At 38.9% G+C, this 22,275-nt stretch overlaps 1 protein-coding gene across 4 annotated transcripts in view; it reads left to right on the top strand.

Moving 5' to 3' along the window:
* doc2b (double C2-like domains, beta) overlaps positions 1–22,275 on the top strand; it is a 184,177-nt gene that overhangs the window by 154,321 nt on the left and 7,581 nt on the right. For all 4 annotated transcript variants that reach the window (XM_066660136.1, XM_066660134.1, XM_066660135.1 and 1 more), the window contains 4 exons: positions 1,442–1,516; positions 3,067–3,176; positions 15,051–15,177; positions 21,021–21,178. In XM_066660136.1, coding sequence (XP_066516233.1) covers positions 1,442–1,516; positions 3,067–3,176; positions 15,051–15,177; positions 21,021–21,178 — 470 coding nt within the window. The remainder of the gene's footprint in view (positions 1–1,441; positions 1,517–3,066; positions 3,177–15,050; positions 15,178–21,020; positions 21,179–22,275) is intronic.

Here is a 22,275-nt window from a genome sequence, read left to right as displayed (position 1 = left end):
ATATATATATATAATGTGCCTTTATAAAAATCCTACTAAGTTCTAAAAAAAAAATCCTTTTTTTTGAGCACCTGCCCCAAAAAATGTCTTTGCACAACCCTGGCTATGAGCATTCTGAAGAGATGATCTCAGGAAGAAAGAGGAGTCCAAAGTAGCTACCCACTGAAATGCAGTTTAACATTTTCATAGTGGTTGACAGCTAGTGGCAGCTTCCAGTTAGTTCCTGAATACTTCAGTGGCAGTTGTCAGAAGGTGAGTGGAAGCTGCCACTCACAATTTAGTGCCAGCTACCAGTTACCAGTGACCAGTTAGTACCTGCCAGTCAGCCAGTGGCATCTGACCAGTAAGTGACAGATGCTGGTTGATTAGCAGCTACCACAGGTTAAATGACAGCTTCCATTGGCTGCCGCATTTTGTTGTCTGCTGCTAATTAAAGAGTAAACAATGACAGCATTTTAATAATAATAATAATAATAAAGGAGACATTTGTGATTTTATTCCAGAAACTATTTTTGTAAAAGTGAAAGAATGTTTCCTCACCATTTGCTAGCTCTCCAGTTTGCTTGGTAGAAGCAGATTTTGTCTTCCTGTGAGACAATTATAATTGTTGCTGCATAACAACATTCTTTGAGTCAATCCTTTAACCATGCTTGGATCAGACGTGTAAATAGTATACAACCAATTGACATTTCAGACATTCCATGGCCTTAAATTTACAAAATGTGACAAATTTTCCAAAATCCACAGGACACTATCATATCATCAGAACCCATAGAAGCAGCCGTTACATGAACAGTCAGCATCCCACATATGGCAAAGTTGTGAATATCAGTTCACACGTTTGTTTTATTTATATTATTCTTATTCCAACACTCCTACAGCTGACCTTTAAAATCCCACCACCTTGTTGTCAACCTATCACACATCCCAGCTTTATTAATTAGCTGTAGATAAACTTTACAGCCTCCAACATGGTGCAGAAATGCTACAGTCCCACAGAGGCTGATTTCTCTCTTGGGGCCTTTTGACTTGTTTTGCTTTTCCTCATTATTACGATCCTGTCAACACAACACACCAGCTGTGCCTTTTTTATGTGGATTGGAATGCATCTTAGTATGAGTTAACTGGCTACAGGAATTCTCTGTTTTATTGTTTGCTTGTCTTTTTTCCACCCTGTCAGTGAGCTGCCCAACATCCGGTGTTTTTAATTAGCTGACCTCCTCCTGAAAGTGCTATTTCTCAATGAGATCTGTATCTCTATCTCTATCTTTCTAAAATGAGATCTCCCAGGCCTTTGGCTCCATCAGCAAGGTTACAGCCTTTGTTACGTTGTCCTCTCAAAATCTGTATAGACAACAGCGCTAAAGTTCAACCCTGTTTTTTCAGTGCACTATCCTTGCTGTTATTGGTAAACAACTCTCTCTCCCCCTCTCTTTCTCAGGGACTCAAACCGATGGATCACAATGGGCTGTCGGATCCCTATGTTAAACTGCACCTGCTGCCAGGAGCCAGTAAAGTATGTACACTACTACCTTTGGGCAGAAAACAAGTGTGTGTGTGTGTGTGTGTGTGTGTGTGTGTTCCATTTCCGTGTGTATATATACTATGAAAATTCTGTAGTAGTATAAATACTGCATGAGTGCAAGGTATAGGGTTTTGATGTGCAGTTATGATTTACTTTATAGTGTATATACTTATACCATTTTTATTTGTGAGATAGCTCTACTGCTTTTGTATGTCTTTGTATTTTCTTTGTATGTCTTACAAGTGTTTGTGTTAGTGTAGAGCTTTAAACCTCTTGGGTTTTCCTTGAAGCAGTTGTGACCTGTGTAGTCCAGTCTGTCACATTCAGAAGTCCTTAGCTTCACTTAATCTTTCTCTGTTGTGTAGGGCACTTTATTTCATTAAGGAACTCTGAGTACTCCGTCACCCCTGCTGCTTTTGTCACTTCAAGGGTTTTATCTTCAAATTTGATCAAATTCCTCAGTGACTCCTTGTGACCAAGGCAGTTTTTTGGCCTGTCACTGACCATACCAGGGTGCTACAAATTGTCAACATGTCCTTTTTTAAAAAATAGTCCGTCTTTGTTTGCCTAATTTGCTAGCAAACCATTTAGCGACAGATATTCCAGAGAACCATGATTATACTAATTCTAAACTGGTATCACCTGACCAGGGAAAACAGGGGAATCTCTTTCTCAGGGACATTAAGTACTTGATTGGGAAAGATGTTAGCATATGGAGGTTTTTTTGTTTTTGTTTTTGTTTTGTTTCATTAGAATCAGGAAGCCCTTATTTGATGAAACAAGGACCAGATGTTGTTTGTGCCACATTAATCACCTTGTGTGTGTGTGTGTGTGTGTGTGTGTGTGTGTGTGTGTGTGTGTGTGTGTGTCTTTATTGCAAAGACTGAAGCCAGCTCATATACAGTATATCTATAGTGTATTGATCGCTTTGTTCACTACAATCCCCAACACTGATACTGATGTTCACAAATACCTTCTTACAATGAATTGAGATCAGAGGTCATTTAGTGTGTTTACAGTCCACTGGCCAGTCACTATGCCCCATTGCTGAAGTGTGTGGCAGAAAAACATTCCACAAAAGTGAAATGAAACTTTGTGTACTCTACCTCAGCTGTATATAAATAGGTGTTGCCAGTGTTTGTACTGCCTTACCATTGAAAATGAATAACGTTCGGCTGCTTTGTCGGGTTGTGTTCCTGCCGGCGTGAACAAAGAGTTATTATGATCATTATTCTCATCTAAAAAAAAAAAAAAGAACTGCAATAAGTGTTAGATCTTTTAGTCTGTCTATTAAGTACAGAGTGATATATCAAATTTTGCTGTAAGTTTTTAGTAGTAGGTGCTGGCACTGTGGAAAGTCTATTTACACACTGTGTGCTTCAGAACTGTCACAAGTGTCATTCTGTGAGTTGTGTGGCCTACCACTATTTGCCCTAACTACCACTTTTACTTGTTTATGGAGTTTCTGACATCACTTAACATAACTGAGCTTGTTAATATTCATTTTGTGCCATACTTAAAATGGCTGTAATTTTGTTTAGGCTAATAAGCTACGGACCAAGACCCTCCGCAACACCCTCAATCCAGTGTGGAATGAGACGCTGACCTACTATGGCATTACCGACGAGGATATGGTTCGCAAAACACTCAGGTATTTTTGATATGTCATTTTTTTATGCCATAGTTATTGCATTAGTTATTGCATATATTATTCCAAACTTGCTTTCATTTTAGACCCAGACATTTTTAGGTTTTTGAATGATCCCATATCTTTAGTGAATATATAATGAATATACTAATAAACGTGACTGGCTGTGGGTGTTAGGCTTGCTTAGCTGATATTGTGAGCTTTTTCTGCTTGTGATTTCTAATCAGCCGATGGGTCATGAGGCCCCATAGCTAAAATAATTCTCAGTAGCCAAGCTTTGTCAGCTGGGTTAATCTTCTTTTAATGGAGGGGGTGGCTTTGTGCATCAGTCACTGATACCTGCAGGAGGATGCTAATGTTCCTTGCCTGTGTAATCTTTAGTGGTTTTAATCAGCATGCTGGGTTTCCTCTGGGCTAAATGCTTTAACTGATATGTTTACTGACTGGGCCACCACTCAGAGGATCAGATGAAATGAAATGAACTCAATGACCCAACCATTTTATTGACATATTCATTTTTTTAGGGGCAAAGTATTTAGCATTTGCTTATTTTGTTCTAAACCTTGTTTGATTGGGTTTTTGGGTTTTTTTCACACATTAACATCTATTCATCTGCATCCATTCACAGTGAAGTCATTTTTCTGGATATTCATTTATGGCCCTAGGTCCCTTAACTCTGGTCACGTTTTACCCAACTAACATTATTTTTCATATAGCCTATATTATAACACAGAAATGTCACAAATCTCAGTATGTTTTAGTACATTAAAGAATGTGTATGGCCTAAAGAGGTAGCAGTTTGGTTCCACTACGCCTCATATGGGTTTAATGTGTGTCAGGTGTTTTTTTTTTTTTTTTTTTTTTTTTTTAAATTATTATTATTCTGTTGATCCAGGTTCCAAATTGCACAGCTATTTATATCAGCTCCATTGTGCCAGTCTTTTTAAGTTGTGTGACAGAGCAAGTAATTGACATTCTTATAGTCTGACAGCCAGACTCATGCAACACATCTAAATTTTTCATCCTTCCCTCATGTACAGTATACGGTCAAATGTTTTCAGACACTGACGCTGGCCGAGCCAAATGGTTCTTCTGAAATCAAGAGTATCACTTTGGAGTTTATTCCTTTTGCTGCAGTAATAGCCTCTGCTCATCTAGAAAGGCTTTACAGTAGATATAGGAACATTGGGCCACATGCACATTACTGAGGTCAGGTACTGATGTTAGATGTAGATGGTTAATTTCAAATCACAAAGGCCACTCCACCTCATCCTGAAGGTAATCTGTCACTCCAGAGAATGCAGTTCCACTGCTCTGCGTTATGTGCTGGGGCTTGGGGCGTTAAACACCTCCTGACACTAAGCATTAAGCATGGTGACATTAAGCTCTCTTTCAATTGGAAAAGCTTTTCCTTGGGGATTGAACAAAGTGTGTATGTGCCTATGTCTGTAAGAGGTGCACTTTAAAGTAGATGAAGTCACCCATTAGAAGAGGTGTCTGCAAACTTTTGGATATATAGTGCTAGTTAGGTGGAGTGAGGATAAAGTGGTTCTTCTTTGCAGGGCATTGTGATAAGCATATTAAAAAGTAGCAGACTACATTTAAAAGCTTATTAACATCCATTTTTATCTTCTAAATTAATATTTATTAGTCTCCTATGGCATATTCTTATATCAGCCAATAAAAGCCATTACCAGGCTGCATTTTATTCACTGCTAGTGTCCTGTTCCTGCTGTATGATTATGAAATATCGACTTAGGTCGCACCTCTCTGCCCGTGGTCACTCATGACAATTAATATTCATCACTGTTATTGGAAAAGCAATCAGTTTGAGATATTGATTGTCTACCAGTAGAGAAGAGAAGGGCATTGATGTTTAAGTCAAATACAATCTCTAGGCCTTTCAAACTTCCTCATAATGCTTGTGATACTGACGCACATAACTGAAAAGTACATTTGTGGTTATCTCTTTGTACTTCACTTTCCAGCCTAAAACAAAGGAAGAGAGGTTCAGTCTTGTTTGTGTTATTGTAGTGTTTAATTTAAGATCCATTATAAAACAGTGGCTCAGGCTTCGGGGTGTGTATTCTTAAACACTACATGTAATAACGTTATGTGACAGAGCTTTTAGAGGCATTAAATCCCTGAGACATCTGGTTCCAATCGCTACCATTGGGAGCAATTCTGTATTTTCTACAAAGAAGTAATTCACTGCTAAAATATTGAATAAACCCTGAACTGAATAAGCGGTTACAGACAATGAATGAATATTGAATAAGCCAATTTGGAATTCATTTGAATATTTTTATTAAACCAAATTAGAGATTTGGACAGCAGGTAGTGTCATTGCTGAACAGCTCCATGATTCATGTGTTTTCCCTGTGTCAGTTTGGGTTTCTTCTGTGTACTCGGGTTTCCTCCTATAGTTCAAGTTAAGTTGAACTGATTATTCTGGCTCACAAATGCCATTGAAACTTATTAACTCAAAATCCAAAATTCCACACCCATTTCTTCACAGTCAGGTAGTGGGAAAGATTTGCACTCCTCTAGCCGACACTTGACATTGAGCATGCTCACCATATGCCCTCATTCAGTTGTAAAAGAGTGAGTCTGTGATGGGTGAATTAAAATAGGGAGTCACCAATTGCAAGAGGCTTTTGGATTATTGGAGCTACATAGGCTCAACAGAAGGTAAAGTGGTTCCTCTTAGCAAAGCATTGATTAGCAATAAAAAAGTTGCTTAAATGTAAATGTTGTCTTAAATGTAAATTATGTTAGAAGTGTGTGAGTGTGTTGCCCTGCAGTTTCCAGTGTGTGTTCCTGTCTTGTACAGATTGATTCTGGACCCAATGCAAACCTGATTAGGATGAAGCAATTACAAAAGTTTAATGAATTTAGAGATGTGATTGCCACTTTTCCAACATGAGGCATTCTGAATTTTCATTTTATTTTAACTTCATTCATGATACTGTATAGCCTGCTCATATTTTAGAATCATCTACAGCTCTCATAATAAAATGGCATAGGTCTAATGTGTTAGAGTCATTTTACCTGTATGAACTGCCAGATAAACTCTACGGTATTAAAAACTGTGAATCTGGGCTTTTAAAAAGTGATTCCGAACATCTGCGTGGTAGTGTATGCTCTCTCTACACATTCTCTCTCTCCTCCCTGCAGGCACTCACATAAACATAAATGCCTGCCGTGTCACTGACTAAATGCTGAAATAATCTATGTATCCATTACTTGTTTGCGGTGCGGGAGTTGCAGTCTTGGGGCCAGCTCCGTGGAGATGAGAGGCAGTGCCTGAGTCCTCACAGCTCTGTGTGGACCACACGTGAATTAATGAGGACACGGGGTCTGCCCTTCAAAGGTCACATTCCCCGCACTTTTTTCTCGCATTTGTCTAGGATAAACTCCTGTAACTGGCTTGTGACTGCAGACTACAAGTAGTATAGTGCTCGCGTGGCTTTAGAAGTGTACAATTACTCTTTAGAGATTATAGGAATTTTAAATTTGTGGGTGGTATGAAAGTTCAGCAAAGAATGCAAAGTTTTAACAGTGACTGTCTGTTTTTGATGAGTGCTAAATGTTCAAGTGCTTTTCAAATTGTCATTCTGACAGACTCTTTTTGACCTCATGAAGCCTCAGACTGGAATGGCCGGTTGTAAGCTCTAAAACAACTAAAGCTTTGGAATAATTACAGGTTCCAATTTGTGTATATTTAACATGCTCTTTGCTTTTAAACTCAGACCTAATTGCAGGGTGCCTGACATTTGTGTTGTTTTCTGGTCACTTTCAGAGCTGGAACTTGAGCCAAGACTTTTCACACATTGGTCATGAATATCAAGTTGCTATTGTATGTTAACCTGCACTTAAAAGAACACTAGGTAGGATTGTGTAATTTTGCTCCTGGACTCCCCTACAGTTACAGAGTGTAATTCACTTTATATTCTCACTTTATATGCATATAAAGAGGGGGGGGGGGGTTGGATTCCGACCCTCCTCCAGAAGTTACATAGTGCAGTTTCTGCTGTGCTAAGTTCAGATTAGCATCACAATGATTTTAAAGCTGTCATTTTTGGATAAAATACTACTTAGCATTTTTTTTATCCATCTTAAAGGTGCAGTAACAACAAATTCTAAGGGGTAAAGTCAGTTTGGTAAATGAATGTGTAACAATATATGACTTTGAGACTAGTGCCTTTTGTTGAAATGAAGAATCCCTTGGAATTAAAGATTTAATACATTAAGATATCTTGCAACAGTAATGACATGTTATTCATTAGGATATATGGCCCACTGGTGTAAATTCTTTTTTTATAATTTTTTTTCAAAATTAGAATGAATAGCCAGTTTAAGCTTTTCGCTATGTGTGTAAATGCTGGTGCATGTGTGTGAGTATGTGCAGGTACAGAGTGTATTGATCTTGGAGGACCCACCTGATGATTCACTGTGGCTTTTCTTTAGGCCAATCTGTGCCAGTTTCCATGGAAACACAAAGTCTCCCTCATAGGTCTTACTTTCGGGAGGGACGGCTCTCGCCCTTCATGCAAATAAACACTAAACAATGACAAATCAGCTGCCTCCGGTCTATCATTTCTCAAATGTTTTCATTCTTTTGCCCATAACTCAGGGTCACTCTTTCATCCAAAGCAACTAAGCCAGACTTGACGAGGCCAGAGCGAGAACTTCTCCTCGTATTTGAGCAATAAAACGGCTTTATTATGTCTGCCTCTCAGTCCTGCTTCTCGCTATACCACCAAAGGTGGGGACTGCAAATTAAAAGAGCTGATGCTAAAAGCCAAGGGAGATCTGCAGCAGTGACAAATGTCTTATTTCTTCTTGTGTCTGAGTCACTTGTTATGAACTGCAAACAAGGTTTGAACCGTTGTTCTGTATTTATGGTCTTTATCAAGTTCAGTCAGAGATCTTGATCTTAAACCTTGTCACTTGATTTCAGGTTTTGCTTGGAGTGGTGCATGAATACAAACATCTCAAAGAAGACATGTTTTCCATAGTACACATCTCTATTTTATCAGTTCTACATGATTTTGTGTTAGTTGTGCACAGTCCAGGATATCAGCATATCCCTATATCAGCCAGTCCTTTCTCTCCATTAACTCTGCATTAATGAGCATTTAGATCAAGCCTTTTGTGCAAAATGTAGCATACAGGTAATTAGTAGACTGGTCAATACCACTATTTTTGGGGTCCTGCCAATTTGCTGGCCATATTTTAAGTGGCAGTGAACTTTTTGGTTTCTTCAGTGTCTTTTACAGTGACTGAATAACTCCATTTCTCGAGTGAGCTGATTTACTGAGTGTGGTTATGGCACCCTGTTTACAGATTTATCTCAACTGTCGACAATGCTGGTTGCTGTGGCATTTCCTATTGATTTCTGTTGAGCTTTGGGTGTGTGCTGTGTGGATTTATACTTTACCACTTTCATTTAGGAGCTGCAGCCTGCAGGGTTTCACTGGGAGTTGTCATGCCACATAAAAGACACTTTTTGGTGATGGCTTTAAATTGATGCTTTGGAGAAATATATACTACGAATCTTACAAATTCGATAAGACTACATGTGAAGTGTACTGCTGAGGATCTGCACTGTATACACAGCAAGGCTAATAGGTAACATACTCTTTTTCAGATGTTTTGGAAGTAGGCCGAGGGAGTCCTATGTAAGGAATGGTATTGACAAATTGTTGAGAACATTGGACAAAAATAGATCATTATTAATTTTGTTTTGCTCTGTTTATTTATTTCTGGCTGAAATTCCATATAATGGTGAATGGTGTGTCTGCGTCCAAGTCATGACTTAGCTTGAGTCTCATTAGCTACAAAAAGTCAGATGCCGAATTAAAGAAGTAAACACTAAAGCAACAAGAAATATGTCTTGGCTGATGAACTGATTAGGGGTAAGTGTGTGAATTTTACTTTTCCTCCAAATGTTGTTTTAACTTCAGGCAGTAATCTTGTTCTTTACTGGATGACCTTCAGGTTTTTAGGCTTATTTCTATTTTATATTCTCTTTGGATTGAGAGAAACAGGGAAGGCGTAACGAGTCCAGAGAGAGATCTGCCTCTGTACTACCACCAAACTAAGATTCTGAGACTGTGGCAGGCAGTGGGAGAGATAGTGTCTGTAATGATATCTATTGGTGGAGCATGAAATTTGCACAATGAGGTGTTTTGGCGTCTTAGCATCTCCTCCACTGGTGTTGGTCTTGGTATCACTCCCTTTCTCTCTCTCTTTTAACCAATTCCTACTCATTATACACAATCCCTCACACAAGCCTTGCCCAGAGTGGACATTAGAATCCTGTTTGACTGGTGAGCTGCACCTATCTTTGCCCATAGCCCCCTCACAAAACAAACATTGCACATTAGCTACAATAGGGATGTCTCTGATGCTGGTGGTGCTTCAGAGAATTCAGCAGATCCCTTCAAAGGGAATTAGCTGCATGAGCGCCTCTCTTCCCCGTGTGCTGATATGCGAAGGCTTTCTTTTAAATTAGTCTTTCAGGATGTTAAGGATACAAAAAAATTCTATTTGAAATTACATTTTCTTAGTAAAACCAATGGTGGTGAGGGTGGTGCTGAAAGAAAGCTGCAACTTAGATTTTCCAGTTTCATAATGACATAGTGCTGTCTTTCTGAAAACGAAGTGTTTGTGAAGACAGTACCAGAATTAGATAATGCTGCTCATGGCACGAATCCCAGCATTTTTGACTTCAAGTTTTATGTCTTATCAGTATACACACAGCCAACCCATTTTCTGCTGCAGTCTTCTTATGATACATTCAAATACATTTAACCCAGATTTCTTTGACTGTGAGTATTAAGGGAGTTTTCTGGGAAAAATTATATGGGCACATGTTTTTTCTTACCTCAAATGTAGGCCGTAAGTCAAGATATGTTTTGTGTTCAAGGTTCATTTCTTTAGTTTTGCACTGGGCTGCCACCTAAAATATGCTCCTGAATTTCTAAATAGGACACATTCATAAAAATCAGTAAGAAATCACAGTAGCCAGAACAAGCAGATTTTTTTAGCTATTTAAGACAAATACAACTATTTTATTTATTTGTGTCAGATCTTACCCTGCACTGAAATAACTGTTACTATTGTGGTGCCCTCAAAGGTACATCCCCAGTTTCTTTAATAAGGCAACACAAATATATTATTTTCTATTTGTATTGTACAAATAATATTCTATTTTAAATAGTTGTATTATGGACAGTTAAAACTATTTAAATGTTCTTCTGGAAAAGAGAATGAAATGTACAGTATATGGACAAACGTTTTTAACACATTTAGGTTGCCTCTGTTTCTGCCTCTCAATGATCTAACTCTCTCCCCAATCTTGGTAGATCTTACTGTAGTTGTACGAGGTGACCAGGAGCTGTGACTCACACAGCACTCATGCTCCTCAGCATTAACATGTTAATTAGCATCCTTTGAGGGAAAACAACTTGAATAGAGGCAGGCTTCCCTTCTGAGACCACAACAGGCTTTCAACCTCCTTCCCCTGCAGGACAGGAGTTTCTGTGTCAAGGTCGTAATTGTTTCATATCGAGATTCTGTAGTCATCATGGGCAAATGACTAACACATTTATATGAAAATGCTTGCTTTCCCATTTGGACGTCCAAAGGGGCTTTCTACATAGAAAAGCAAGATATGAAATGGTGTGTTCTGAAGAAGCAGCACATGAGTATTACATCACCATGTCCAGTGCTAGCCATCAGTTAGAGGCGCTTAATATCTTACTGCCGAGTCTTTGCAGAGAAGCAGAAGTTATGACAAACTGCCTATTGACAACCTTCATTTCAGAAGAAATGCTGTATAAGCAGGTGTTCATAAAGTTTTGGTAATATAGTGTATAACAAAATGCTGAATCCAATTTAACTGGTGCAGAACTATAAAGTGGACTCTGTGAGAAGCCTGTGAGGTTTAATTCAACGCTCAGAATTTTTCCTAGGTGAGAAATCTCACCTCAAATCTAGAAGAAAAGTGCTATTCGTTAGCTTCTATTCAGAAACTATTGGCCCTGTTTGCGGCTGTCCGAGCCTCCAGAGAGTTCTTTTGTGAGGAGAGAGCGAGTGGGTGATTGCCTGCTTGATACGTTGCAGAAGACCTAGGAGAGCTACAGAGTTATACACATACACCTAAACCCACACACTCTCACACTCACATAGAACTTTGCCATGAATAGCAATGAGAAAAAGCATTGGATTTGACAATAGCACATAGACGCACACACAGACACACAGGACTGTTCCATCTGACCAAAAATCCAATGTTATTATGCTGCAGGGGGAGGGGGTATGGATGTATGGATCTGAGGAATACAGAGCTTGCCTGTGTGTGGCAGTGTGGTGAAGCAGGTGACCATTCTAATACCCTGAAATAAATGGGGAAAGGGATTTTGGCGAAGCACAGCTGAGACAGATCCCTCATGCCTGCTGGCATCTGCCTTCTGAATATAATGGAGAGAGATGAGGAGAGAGGGGAGATTCTCTTTGATTCTCAATGATGAGATGCCCACTGCTCATTAAACACTGAATAAAGAAAAGAAAGTTTAGCTGACATTTGGTTTACTTTTAAATTACAAGACATTTAGCTCCATACAAGCCAAATCTTGCTTTCTAGCTTTAGTTAATTTCGTAGCTCCCAACTGATCACAGAAAGAACTTGAGCTCAAATAAACAAACAGTACTCTAAAGGTGTTATTAACATGCATCAAATAAACCAAAACAGTACATACAAATGATTAGGAATATGACATACCCACCATTTATTTGTCTGTGCCCATTTCTCCCTTTGTCCATTTTAGGTTAGAGTTGTTTTTCTGCATTAATTTTATATTACATAAAAATGTAAACAATAATATATTTAGTGACATAATTAAGGACATAATCTACAGTATTGACAGACTGTTTACTTCTGTCAGTGCTTGTAATAAATGGTAGGGATGCCACAGGGTCTGGATGAACTGCATGGTTTCAGATAGGTATTATGGTGTATTGTAAACAATAAAGGTCGTTGCTTTATAAGTTTGGAAATACTATTTTACATTACAAGCCGAGTCGAGTGTTTTGTTAGAGAGCATGTATAATTACCCTGTTTTTGTCCTTGTTCTCACTGGATCACTGCTTTCTGACCTTTGAAAATAAATAAATGAATAAAATATTCAAGTACAGCATTTCAATTAATTAACCAGGATCAGACCTGCTATTTTCCTGTAACACTGACTTTCAGCAATACAAAACATAGGACAGGGCCTAGATTAAGCATGAGGCTCAGGCTATAGGTTTTGTTATATAATGGTTTATGTAGAGTTTCTAAATTCTAGTTGATTTGGACCGTTTCTAGGGAAAATATTAGGTATTCAGCATTTACTGTATATGGAGGGGTCTTTTTTCTTTAAAAGAGTTTATCATGTTTTAAAGAACTATTTTTTCTTCTATGGCATGGCATCCATATTAACCCTTTGTTTATTTTTTAAGATTGCTTGAGCTTTATTTAAAGGTTGAATGCTGAAATTTGTGGAAAATAAAATAGTGATAGACAGATAGATAGAAAAAAATTAAATATCAGTACATTTTCCCTGAGTCCAGTTGGTTTCCTCTGAGAGACAGGTATTTGTAAAACTGCCCACTAGTTGTGGGCAGTCAGGAGCACTGACTAACCACCTGTTCTACAATGTTGCATAAGTGAGAGCTCGTAAAACATTCACATGCTTCGGAGGAAGACTTCACCTCTGCACATTGATAGCTTTCACGTGAGAGCTACTGTATTTGGCCAAAAAAATGTTTTTTCTGTAATGAAGGTTGTTAAAAGGGAGTTTGAACCACTTTGCACTAGATATTGGAACATTGCTGGAGCAATTGATTATATTCAGACACAAAAATTAGTGAGGTCATGTATTGATGTTGGATAATTATTTCTGGGTCACCAATGCCACACCAACTCATCTCATAGGTTTAGAATAGAGCTCCATGACTCCAGAGAGGGCAGTTCCATCTGTCCCCAGCAGTCGAGTTGGCCTTATGTGGACCCCTCTGATCCACACTTGGCACTGGGGGCATGGTGTCGACAGGCTCATGTTCAACTCCACCTAAGGTTCCCATTTTAGCCATTTGCAGTAATTATATATAAACCATGTGCACAGCTGAATGCTTTAGCAGCAATTTTAACCAGTGATTTTAAAAGAGGTGTCCACAAACTTTTGGACAAGGTGTAGATGGCAGGTGGGAACTCGCGGCAAATGATAGTCCAAGAAAAATTAAGTAAAAATAAAGATTTGCTTGTTATTTGCATTATCCCTGCAAATGATCAATTGAAAATGCTTCATGGCCATGCCTCGCATCCTAGCACTGAGATCATTACAAGATTGTGAAAATTGTTGATAAATTTGAATGCCTTTTTGAGCTGTTAAGATCTTGAAGCGGCAGAGCTTCTGAGAGATGCAGCTCTGGAGAATTTCCGTGGTGTTTTTTATTTATTTATTTATTTTTTTGAACAATTATCCGCATCCAGCCAAATGTAATTATCATCTGTGCAAAAGGAAAACAGGTGTCTTCCCTCACATCAATCCATCCTGCGTGATACAGCGCACAGCACAGAAATCTCATTTCACACTGAGCTAGTCTGATGCAAATGAAAGGTTTACACTGAAAAAGATAATAAGGCATAAATTCACTCCCTCAGGCAACTGTCTGCATCTGGAAGGTGCTCAGTAGGTGTGTGTTGAGTTCAAATAAGCAAAAACGTTCCCTTTGTTGAGTCAGAATGAGATGTTTCCCTGTAGGTTTATTAGAAAACTGAAATTGTTTGTAGCACGTAACTATTAATCATCAAACCTACTATTGTAAACTGGGCTTCTTCCTCTACTGTGACGTTTGGCGTAAAGGAACAAGCCGTAGTTTTCTCTGATGATCCCACTTTACATTTAGAAATAGCCTTTACACTGACACCTAGTGGCCTGGATGCTTAATCTGAAAATTTCCTGAGAGTTGCATTTTATCCGAGGAGTATATAAATAAATAATCACTTACATAAATATGTATATTTGATTTATCTGAGTTATCTGATCAAAACTCCCAAGGCAAATGCTTTTTTAAGTTTGACTTGCTCAGTAAAACTAATTCTAGATTCTGTCAAACATGATCCGTCCATGCAGCAGGTGATCACAGAAAGAGTATAAGCAAGCAGCCTGATAATGATTGTAATACCACCCACTGGAGCCTCTTTCTTAGCCATTACACCAGCAGAATGGCAGTAGACTCAGAAATTTTAATTACTATAATCAAACACAATATTTTGCACCATGACTCTGTTATCAGTGTAACTAGAACACTTCTGTCTGTGTGGTGTAGTGTAAGTATTGTGACTGTGTGGAGAGGTGGTAGCGAGCACTGAAGGGTGAAATGGGAGGAAGTAGAACCCTGTAGAACTGTACTGTGAACAGTTTATACCTTCCTACCAAGACAGCTGTAGCTTTCTTGATTTAAACTATTATGAACACATTATATGTGACAGGAATTACACGTCATGGCTGCCAGACAAAAGGGTTGATTTCAATATTTTTAAAAAGGTGAACGGAAGTTGTAGGAAGGAATGTCTTCCAGCCCATTTTCTTGTTTGAAGATGGTACAAAAAATTGAAACTGGATTAACAGATCCTGACGAATTCTGAGCCCCAATAGCTGCCACACAACCCTGTTAAAGTACACCTAATTACATTATTGACTTCCAATATCCTCATCTCTCCCTCTCTTTCTCCAACCTGTGGCTCTAATGACTCTTTTGATCCTCCTTCCCCACTGACTCCTCTAATCTCGCCCCTGTGGTTCCTGTTATTGTTCTTCACAGGATTTCGGTGTGTGACGAGGACAAATTCCGCCACAATGAGTTCATCGGAGAGACGCGGATCCCACTGAAGAAGCTGAAGCCGAACCAGACCAAGAATTTCTACAACTGCTTGGAGAAGCAGCTGCCTGTAAGTAATCTGTAGTCTGCAGACTGGTCTGAGATTAGACATTATGAAGGTCGGCCATCAAATGTTATGGAAATTTGTTGTGAAAGGTATGTTTTCTCTGGCCAAGATAAATTACTGTATTTTAAGAGCCTTTGATAAGATCATTTGTTTATATCAGCTCCATAATAGGGGAAAATGTCAAGAGATATCTAAAATAGGTCAGGCCTATATAAATGGTGTGTCTAACAAATAGACTCCCTCTACAAAGCACTAAGGCACCATCAGTATAAATTCAAGTGTGAAAAATGACTTTGTACAAATGCGTGTGTTTATAGAAACAGCATCTGTGTTCATTATCTCTTTGGATCATACAATCATGCAAGGTGCCTTTAGAGAATGGAAGAAAGGTGGTGGATTACAAAGATGCATATCAGGTGCTGAATTGATTATTGTTTCCCCTGAAATTGCACATTTGTTCAGTCTAATTAGAAATCGATCAACGTTGATGCCACAGGAAAACAAAATGCTTACGTCCAGCAACATGTTTCTAAAATGGTCCACTTTTTACCTGCAATGTTTTTGGGTTGATTGGACTGAAATAAATAAATAAACATGTATACAAAAAAAAACTGGGTTCCATATTTAACTTGAGTGATAAATTCTGTAACATTTAAAATGAAAAAATAATGTTTTTTAATTTCAAGTAGATTATATAAATCTAGTTTATCCTCATTATATCAATAAAAATGTTACATTTAGAGCTTTACCCAAGACAAAAAATCAGTATTCTGTTTATTAGGGCATTCAATAGGGCTGCAAAGTACCACATTTTAATTAAATTACTGCAAAATCCAGCTGTGTTCTACACATTGGTGAAGATCTGATGACGAGCAGCCATGAAATGCAATTTTCATGTGTCTAGCATAAATTCGTAAAAAGGAATTTTATTGTATTTTGAACCACAATCTTCCATATCTTCTGTGATATCATTAATGCAAAGTTCAAAACCATGTTTATAATTAACAAACCACATGTTGTCTAGTCCTGTTTGAATATAAGCTTGAATAAACCAGTGGGGAAAGCTGGTTAAAAAGTGCACCTTGAGCCTCTGTTGCAGATTATTCCAAGCTACAGATATAAGCAGGAATGTAAACGTTTACTGAATGTGTTCACAGTTAAGCCTCAATTTTATAGCTTAATGGAAAAACCCAGGTTTTCCTGAGTGTGCTGTATGCAGGCATTGTACAGTGTTGGAATTATCTGAACAGGTTATAGTGGCAGAAAGCATAAGTGTTTAAATGGATGAGGTGCACATTTCCCCTTTAGCTCAATATTATTGAAATCAGCAGGTTATTCTCTGGCTCTTGTGCACCATTCTTATTAAACCAATTTTATTCACATTCCATATGCTAAAGGAATCCTATTCCTAAAAGACTTGTAACAGTGCAGGTTATGAGTTGCTGCTTTCTGTTGTTGCTGACCTTTGGCTGAGAATCCCATTTTAAATCCAGTGAGGTACACATGGAAATTCTATATCTCCACGTGTTGTAAGTTTTTTATAGATGATTTCAGCCCTTTTAATTTATGCAGTGTTTGCAACCTCTGATACTGTCTTTTTATAAAGATGACTTCCAGAGTTATTCATTTAAAGCTGCTATATCCCACATTTAAAACATTGACATGGCAGCAAACAGCTAATATCTGTGTAAAGATATAGTGGAGTAAGGGCATCATGTGCAGGGAATTAAGTTACATACCCTCTGTCTGTGTGTGTTGTTCTCTCTTAATTAAGTCTCTATAATTATACGACACCAAACAAAATTAAGTCAAATGTAAATGCTGAGAAAAATATTTCAGTGACCAAAGTACAATCACACATCGAATATAAACAGTATTCAGAAAACAAGAAAGAAGCCAGCTCTCAGCAAAATTAGAAAAAAAAATCCCAGCTTTAATACGGGAGCAGATTTACAGTCCAAATTCGTCACTAATTTATGAGGGTCAAAAATACAAAAACAAAATAATTGTTCATTAATCGAAATCGTGGTAAAATGTACAATTAATCGTAATATTGATTTGTGCTCATAGCTGCTTATACATGTTAGTCCCGCCCTGTGGAAACATTGACCCTCCCCACATATTGTTTTGTCTTCCCCAATAGAGTAGGCACTGACCACCCACACAGCATAGTGAATGCAGAATAGCTGACTGCATTATGAAACATTTAGATGAAAGTGATGGTCGAAATAATCCTCCACCCAAAAAAACAAACATGTTCTAAAAACACCTGTTATAAAAAAAACAACACAAGACTAACCACTGGACTTGCCTTTCCAAAATGGAGAACACTAAGAGCTGCCTAAGGTGTCCAATATGACCCTGAATTATAACAGCTCGTTTCCACAGCATTGAGAGGGATGTTTTAAAAGGCTTAACATGAAAAAGCTTCATGTGGTTTGGTGTACAAAAATAAAGCCCTAGGAACACCAAATTCCTTTCACTACTTATTGCTCACAACATTTAATGTTAAACTTTTTTGTTCACATTTAAACTCATTATAAGGCAAAAGCTTAACAAAACATTTATTGATTTCTCTTTGTATTGAAGGAAGAGAGAGGCTTAGCTGAAGGGAAGGGCATGGCTGAATACAAAGCATTGGTTTTGGTATGAGATGTGCTCTATTGCAACACCTTATGGCAAATAGGATCATTTATAGAATCTTTAAACTACTGGTTGGGACATTGCCTTCTCCTACTAATTCCAGATGTTGGCCGGTGCTCCATCATTCCAGAAAGCACAGCTTTATACTTCAGAGAGCAGGCCTTTATACCCCTTTGGCCAGCACTTGGTACTGAGCTTGATGAACTTATGCATACATGCGTGCAGCTTTGCTGTGGAAATACTGTGTGCACAATTGAGCTGATGATGTACACAATTAAAGCACTTGGAAGAAGCTGAATTTACTAGTTTTAAAGGGTGTGCACCAACTTTACAAACATTGTGCACTACGAATTAATTTGGCAGGTGTTGGGTGACTTTCCTTCCCTTCAGTGTCTTTACCCCAGTATGAAAAGTCTATCAGTTGTCTGTAAAAATTAAATAAATATGATTCAAAGGAAAACGAAACAGGTCACTGCAACACAGAGTGTAAAATAGTTTTATAGAGTATATGTTGATATATTGGGTTTTGACAAAATATTAAACTTATGCTTCAGTAAATACATGAAATCACAACAAAGAAGCAATGTGCTGAGCATTTCATTTCAAAGAGTTTCAGGCTCAAGAAGCAAGCAGCTCTAAGAAGCAAGCAGTTCTAAGGTCCTTTATTACATGTCTTAGGAGCATTGGAACCAAAAGAGAAAATTTTGTGCTTGCAGATGATCTCAAGGACCAGTACTTATCTTTGATATGTGCTGAATGGGGTTTCTATGAGTAGAGAGAGCTCATTATATGCATTCCTCCAAAATCCGAGTTGTCTGTCAAACCTATGATAAAGGCACATAAATGGTGAAATTTTCCATTAATTAATTCAGACATAGGTACTTCTGGGATAAAGAGGATTCTGGGCTAACTCATAATGAGTTCTGAATTATCTGATCTACACGCAAGTTTTTTATTTCCCAGGTATCTGCCAAATTTCCTAATACACACTTCTAAAAATGCTTTCAGGGGAAGGGTTTTTAGGAATGTTTTTGTAAATGGTATTTAAGCCGAAGAATCTTTTTAAAGTTTATAGAAACTCTGTTAGAAATTCTACTGGTTGCAGACACTTTTTTAAATACACTTTGTAAAGCGTCCTTGGGTTTGTGAAAGGCAATTTTTAATATTATTATTACCTCTCTCCAACATTTTTGCTTCAGGAATGACCATTACTCTTTCAGAAATGCTTTGATCACTCATAAGCATTAGTGAAGTCAGGTGCAAATGTTGGATGAATAGCAATGAATGGACATTGCTAATTCCAGAGAGCAAGGTTCTGCTATACCATAGTTCTGTGATGCTTTATACCCTACTAACCAGCACTTAGCATTGGATGTTGTTATCTTAGACTTATATGCAGGACTGGCTGTGTGTGCAAACAGTAGAATGAAAAAAGACCAAATGTGGAGGGAAGCAGGCTGACTGAGAGGCAAGTTCTAAGTGTCACAGCCGATCTGACACCTTTTATCTAATCTATCTAATCATCATAGGATTATGAGGTTTATTCCGAGCAGCATCTATGCCATCTTTGCTTGGAAGTCTGAGAGGAGGAAGCTCAGGCTGTAATGCTAGGAAGATATTACATAACACAGGGTTATTAAATTTTTTGTCTTTGCCAATTCCACCCTCCTGATGTGTCTTCTCCAATCATTTGACACTACCAAGCTAGGAGGGTCTAATCTAGGACTTGTCACCTGTAATATGTGAAGTCTGCCACTGCTTTTCAAACGGCTGCCAATGCAGTATCAACACTCTTGGTGGAGAACACTAACTGCCCAGTTTTGTATTTTAGCTAACAGACACCTGGATGGTTGGTGAAGCAGAAGGCCATCCTTTCTACCCAGAAGCAGGCCAGATGTGCTCTGTTAGGCTCCCGACCTCCGAGGGCAGTGGCTTCACTGAGAATTAAACACATGACCTCCTGGTGATAGGGTGAACACATAGATAGTTGCACCACTTATGAGCCTGGACCATTTATAAATGATAACTTTCATTACATCTCTTCTGATTTGTGATTTATTACTGGGTACACACTTTAATTTGACCTCGTGTTGTTTACTTCAGTGAATTTCATCCATGGCGCAAGTAGTGCTGATAGAACTTTAACCCACAAACTGATCTGGGATCTGCTCCTAAAGTTGAGTCTGGCTTCTGAAGCAGTCGCCAGCTGGCTGACAAGCATGAGCTGTTTGTTTTGTGGGGAAAAGTGTGCATGTCCGTGTATGAGTGTGTCCGTGTGTGTATACGGGCCTCCAGAGGGGACGGAAATGAGACAGCACTGCCGTGGGTGATGACTGGAGATGCCGCCTCCACAGCTAATTAACTTCATGCTTGATGGACTGGGGCGAGTCAACCAAGTTCAGAAACGAAACCCAATGCAGCTCTTAGCTCAGACGCAACAGTTGGGCTCCATCTCAGTTGGGATTCTGTTGCCGTGCAATGCTGTGAAGAAAAAAAAAATAAGCTTGTCTAGACGGCAAGCTGAAACTGCGGAGGTGATTACTAACTGCACAGGAAACTTAATCAGACAGACTAATCACTGGAAGATGGGGAATTGTGCTTATTGGGATTTTGGGCTGTGTTGTGCGTTCTGCTCGTATGGCTGCGTGAGAGCTCATTACTCTGTTCATTTGACTTCGGTTTTACTTTAAGATTTATATAACCACTGTGGCCCCATTGAGATTTCCTTTAGACTCTACTCTATGACTAAAAAAAGTCATTCCAAACTCTAAATTCTGCTAATTTAATGTGCAAATGTGTTGCACATGTATTATCTCCAGAGAAAATCATTGCCTATATGCCTATACATCTCAGGAGCAGAGGTACACAAGCCTAAATCACTATGTTCAATGCCAAGTGTCACACAAGAGGCTTATAAAGCCCCAAGTACTTAGATGTGGAATCGTGTACCTGCATTCTCTGGAGTTTTACAAATCAATCTACCTCTGGGATGAGTTTGATTTGCACTCCTCACAGTTTCCAGTGTGTAGTGTACAACTATTCTAGAAAAAAAGAAAACATGTCAAATCAACATAACAAGTCATGCCAGGGGTGCCCAGACTTGTGCAGATAGTACCACTGAGCTACTGTTTTAAGGAAGTCAAGACGTGCATTAGAAGCAACTAATAATCTCTCATCTCTTCTCTTCTGTGCTATTTTTTCAGATTGACAAGACAGACGATAAATCTCTGGAAGAGCGAGGCCGAATTATGATCTCTCTGAAGTACAGCTCTCAAAAGTGTGGCCTGGTGGTGGGCATCATCCGGTGTGCCCACCTTGCTGCCATGGATGCCAACGGCTTCTCTGACCCCTATGTCAAAACGTGAGTTATGTTCCTCTATGTGTTCTCTTTTCCAAGTCTGGAAACATGAAAAACACAAAAAAGATCATGGGCAGCGAGTGGAGGTGATCAATAAGGAGCTGTGTTCTGAAGAGCTTGATCCAGCCCACTCTTCTCTGTGCCTTGTCTGTGCCCAAAGCTGTGTTCTTGAATAAACTATAAATGATCAGCTTTAAAAATTAGCATGCAGTTATCACTGCTGTGTTCCCACCTGGGGTTTCAGAGCACTGAGGCTAACACCCCACACAACAAAGAACAAAGCAGAACAGGGCAAAATATAAATGAGACTCATCCTGACAATTAGGACTACTGAGAGGAAAAAGGATTCCCACTGCACCTAGACAATTCAACTCATAATGGCTTTATCATAACCTCTTGATGATGATGAAGGGGAGCTGATCACAAAGTAAAGATGCCCCCACAGTCTTAACTCTGTAATCTGTCATGACTTGGCATTATACTAACAGCTTCTACTTTTCTGGGAGCAGTTTATACTCATTCATTCATCATTCATTATCTGTAACTGCTTATCCAGTTCAGGGTCGCGGTGGGTCCAGAACCTACTTGTTATCATTGGGTGCAAGGCGGGAATACACCCTGGAGGGGGCCGCCAGTCCTTCATAGGGCAACACACACACATTCACACTTACAGATACTTTTGAGTCGCCAATCCACCTACCACTGCGTGTTTTTTGGACTGTGGGAGGAAACCGGAGCACCCGGAGGACAGTCACCCGGAGCACGACTCGAACCCACAACCTCCAGGTCCCTGGAGCTGTGTGACTGCGACACTACCTGCTGCTTGCTGTGACCTTTTGATGTCATTCAGGAACAAAAACAATAGTGAAGTCAGCTACTGATGTAGGATGATTAGTTTTGGATCACAACATCACTCTAACTCGTCCTAAATCTATTAGATGAAGCTCCTTCACTCCAGATACTGTAGACCCAGTGCTCCACCATCCAGTGTGTTTAGACTGCTCTAGCCCATATCTGGCATTGGAGTTGTAGGCTCATTTCCAGTACATTCCAGTGAATATTTTTGTCCATAATGGGCACACTTCAAAATAAGTGAATTC

This window comes from Hoplias malabaricus, chromosome 2, assembly GCF_029633855.1.
Source record: "Hoplias malabaricus isolate fHopMal1 chromosome 2, fHopMal1.hap1, whole genome shotgun sequence".
NCBI classification, from domain to species: Eukaryota; Metazoa; Chordata; class Actinopteri; order Characiformes; family Erythrinidae; genus Hoplias; species Hoplias malabaricus.
This window is presented reverse-complemented; position numbering and strand designations above follow the sequence as displayed.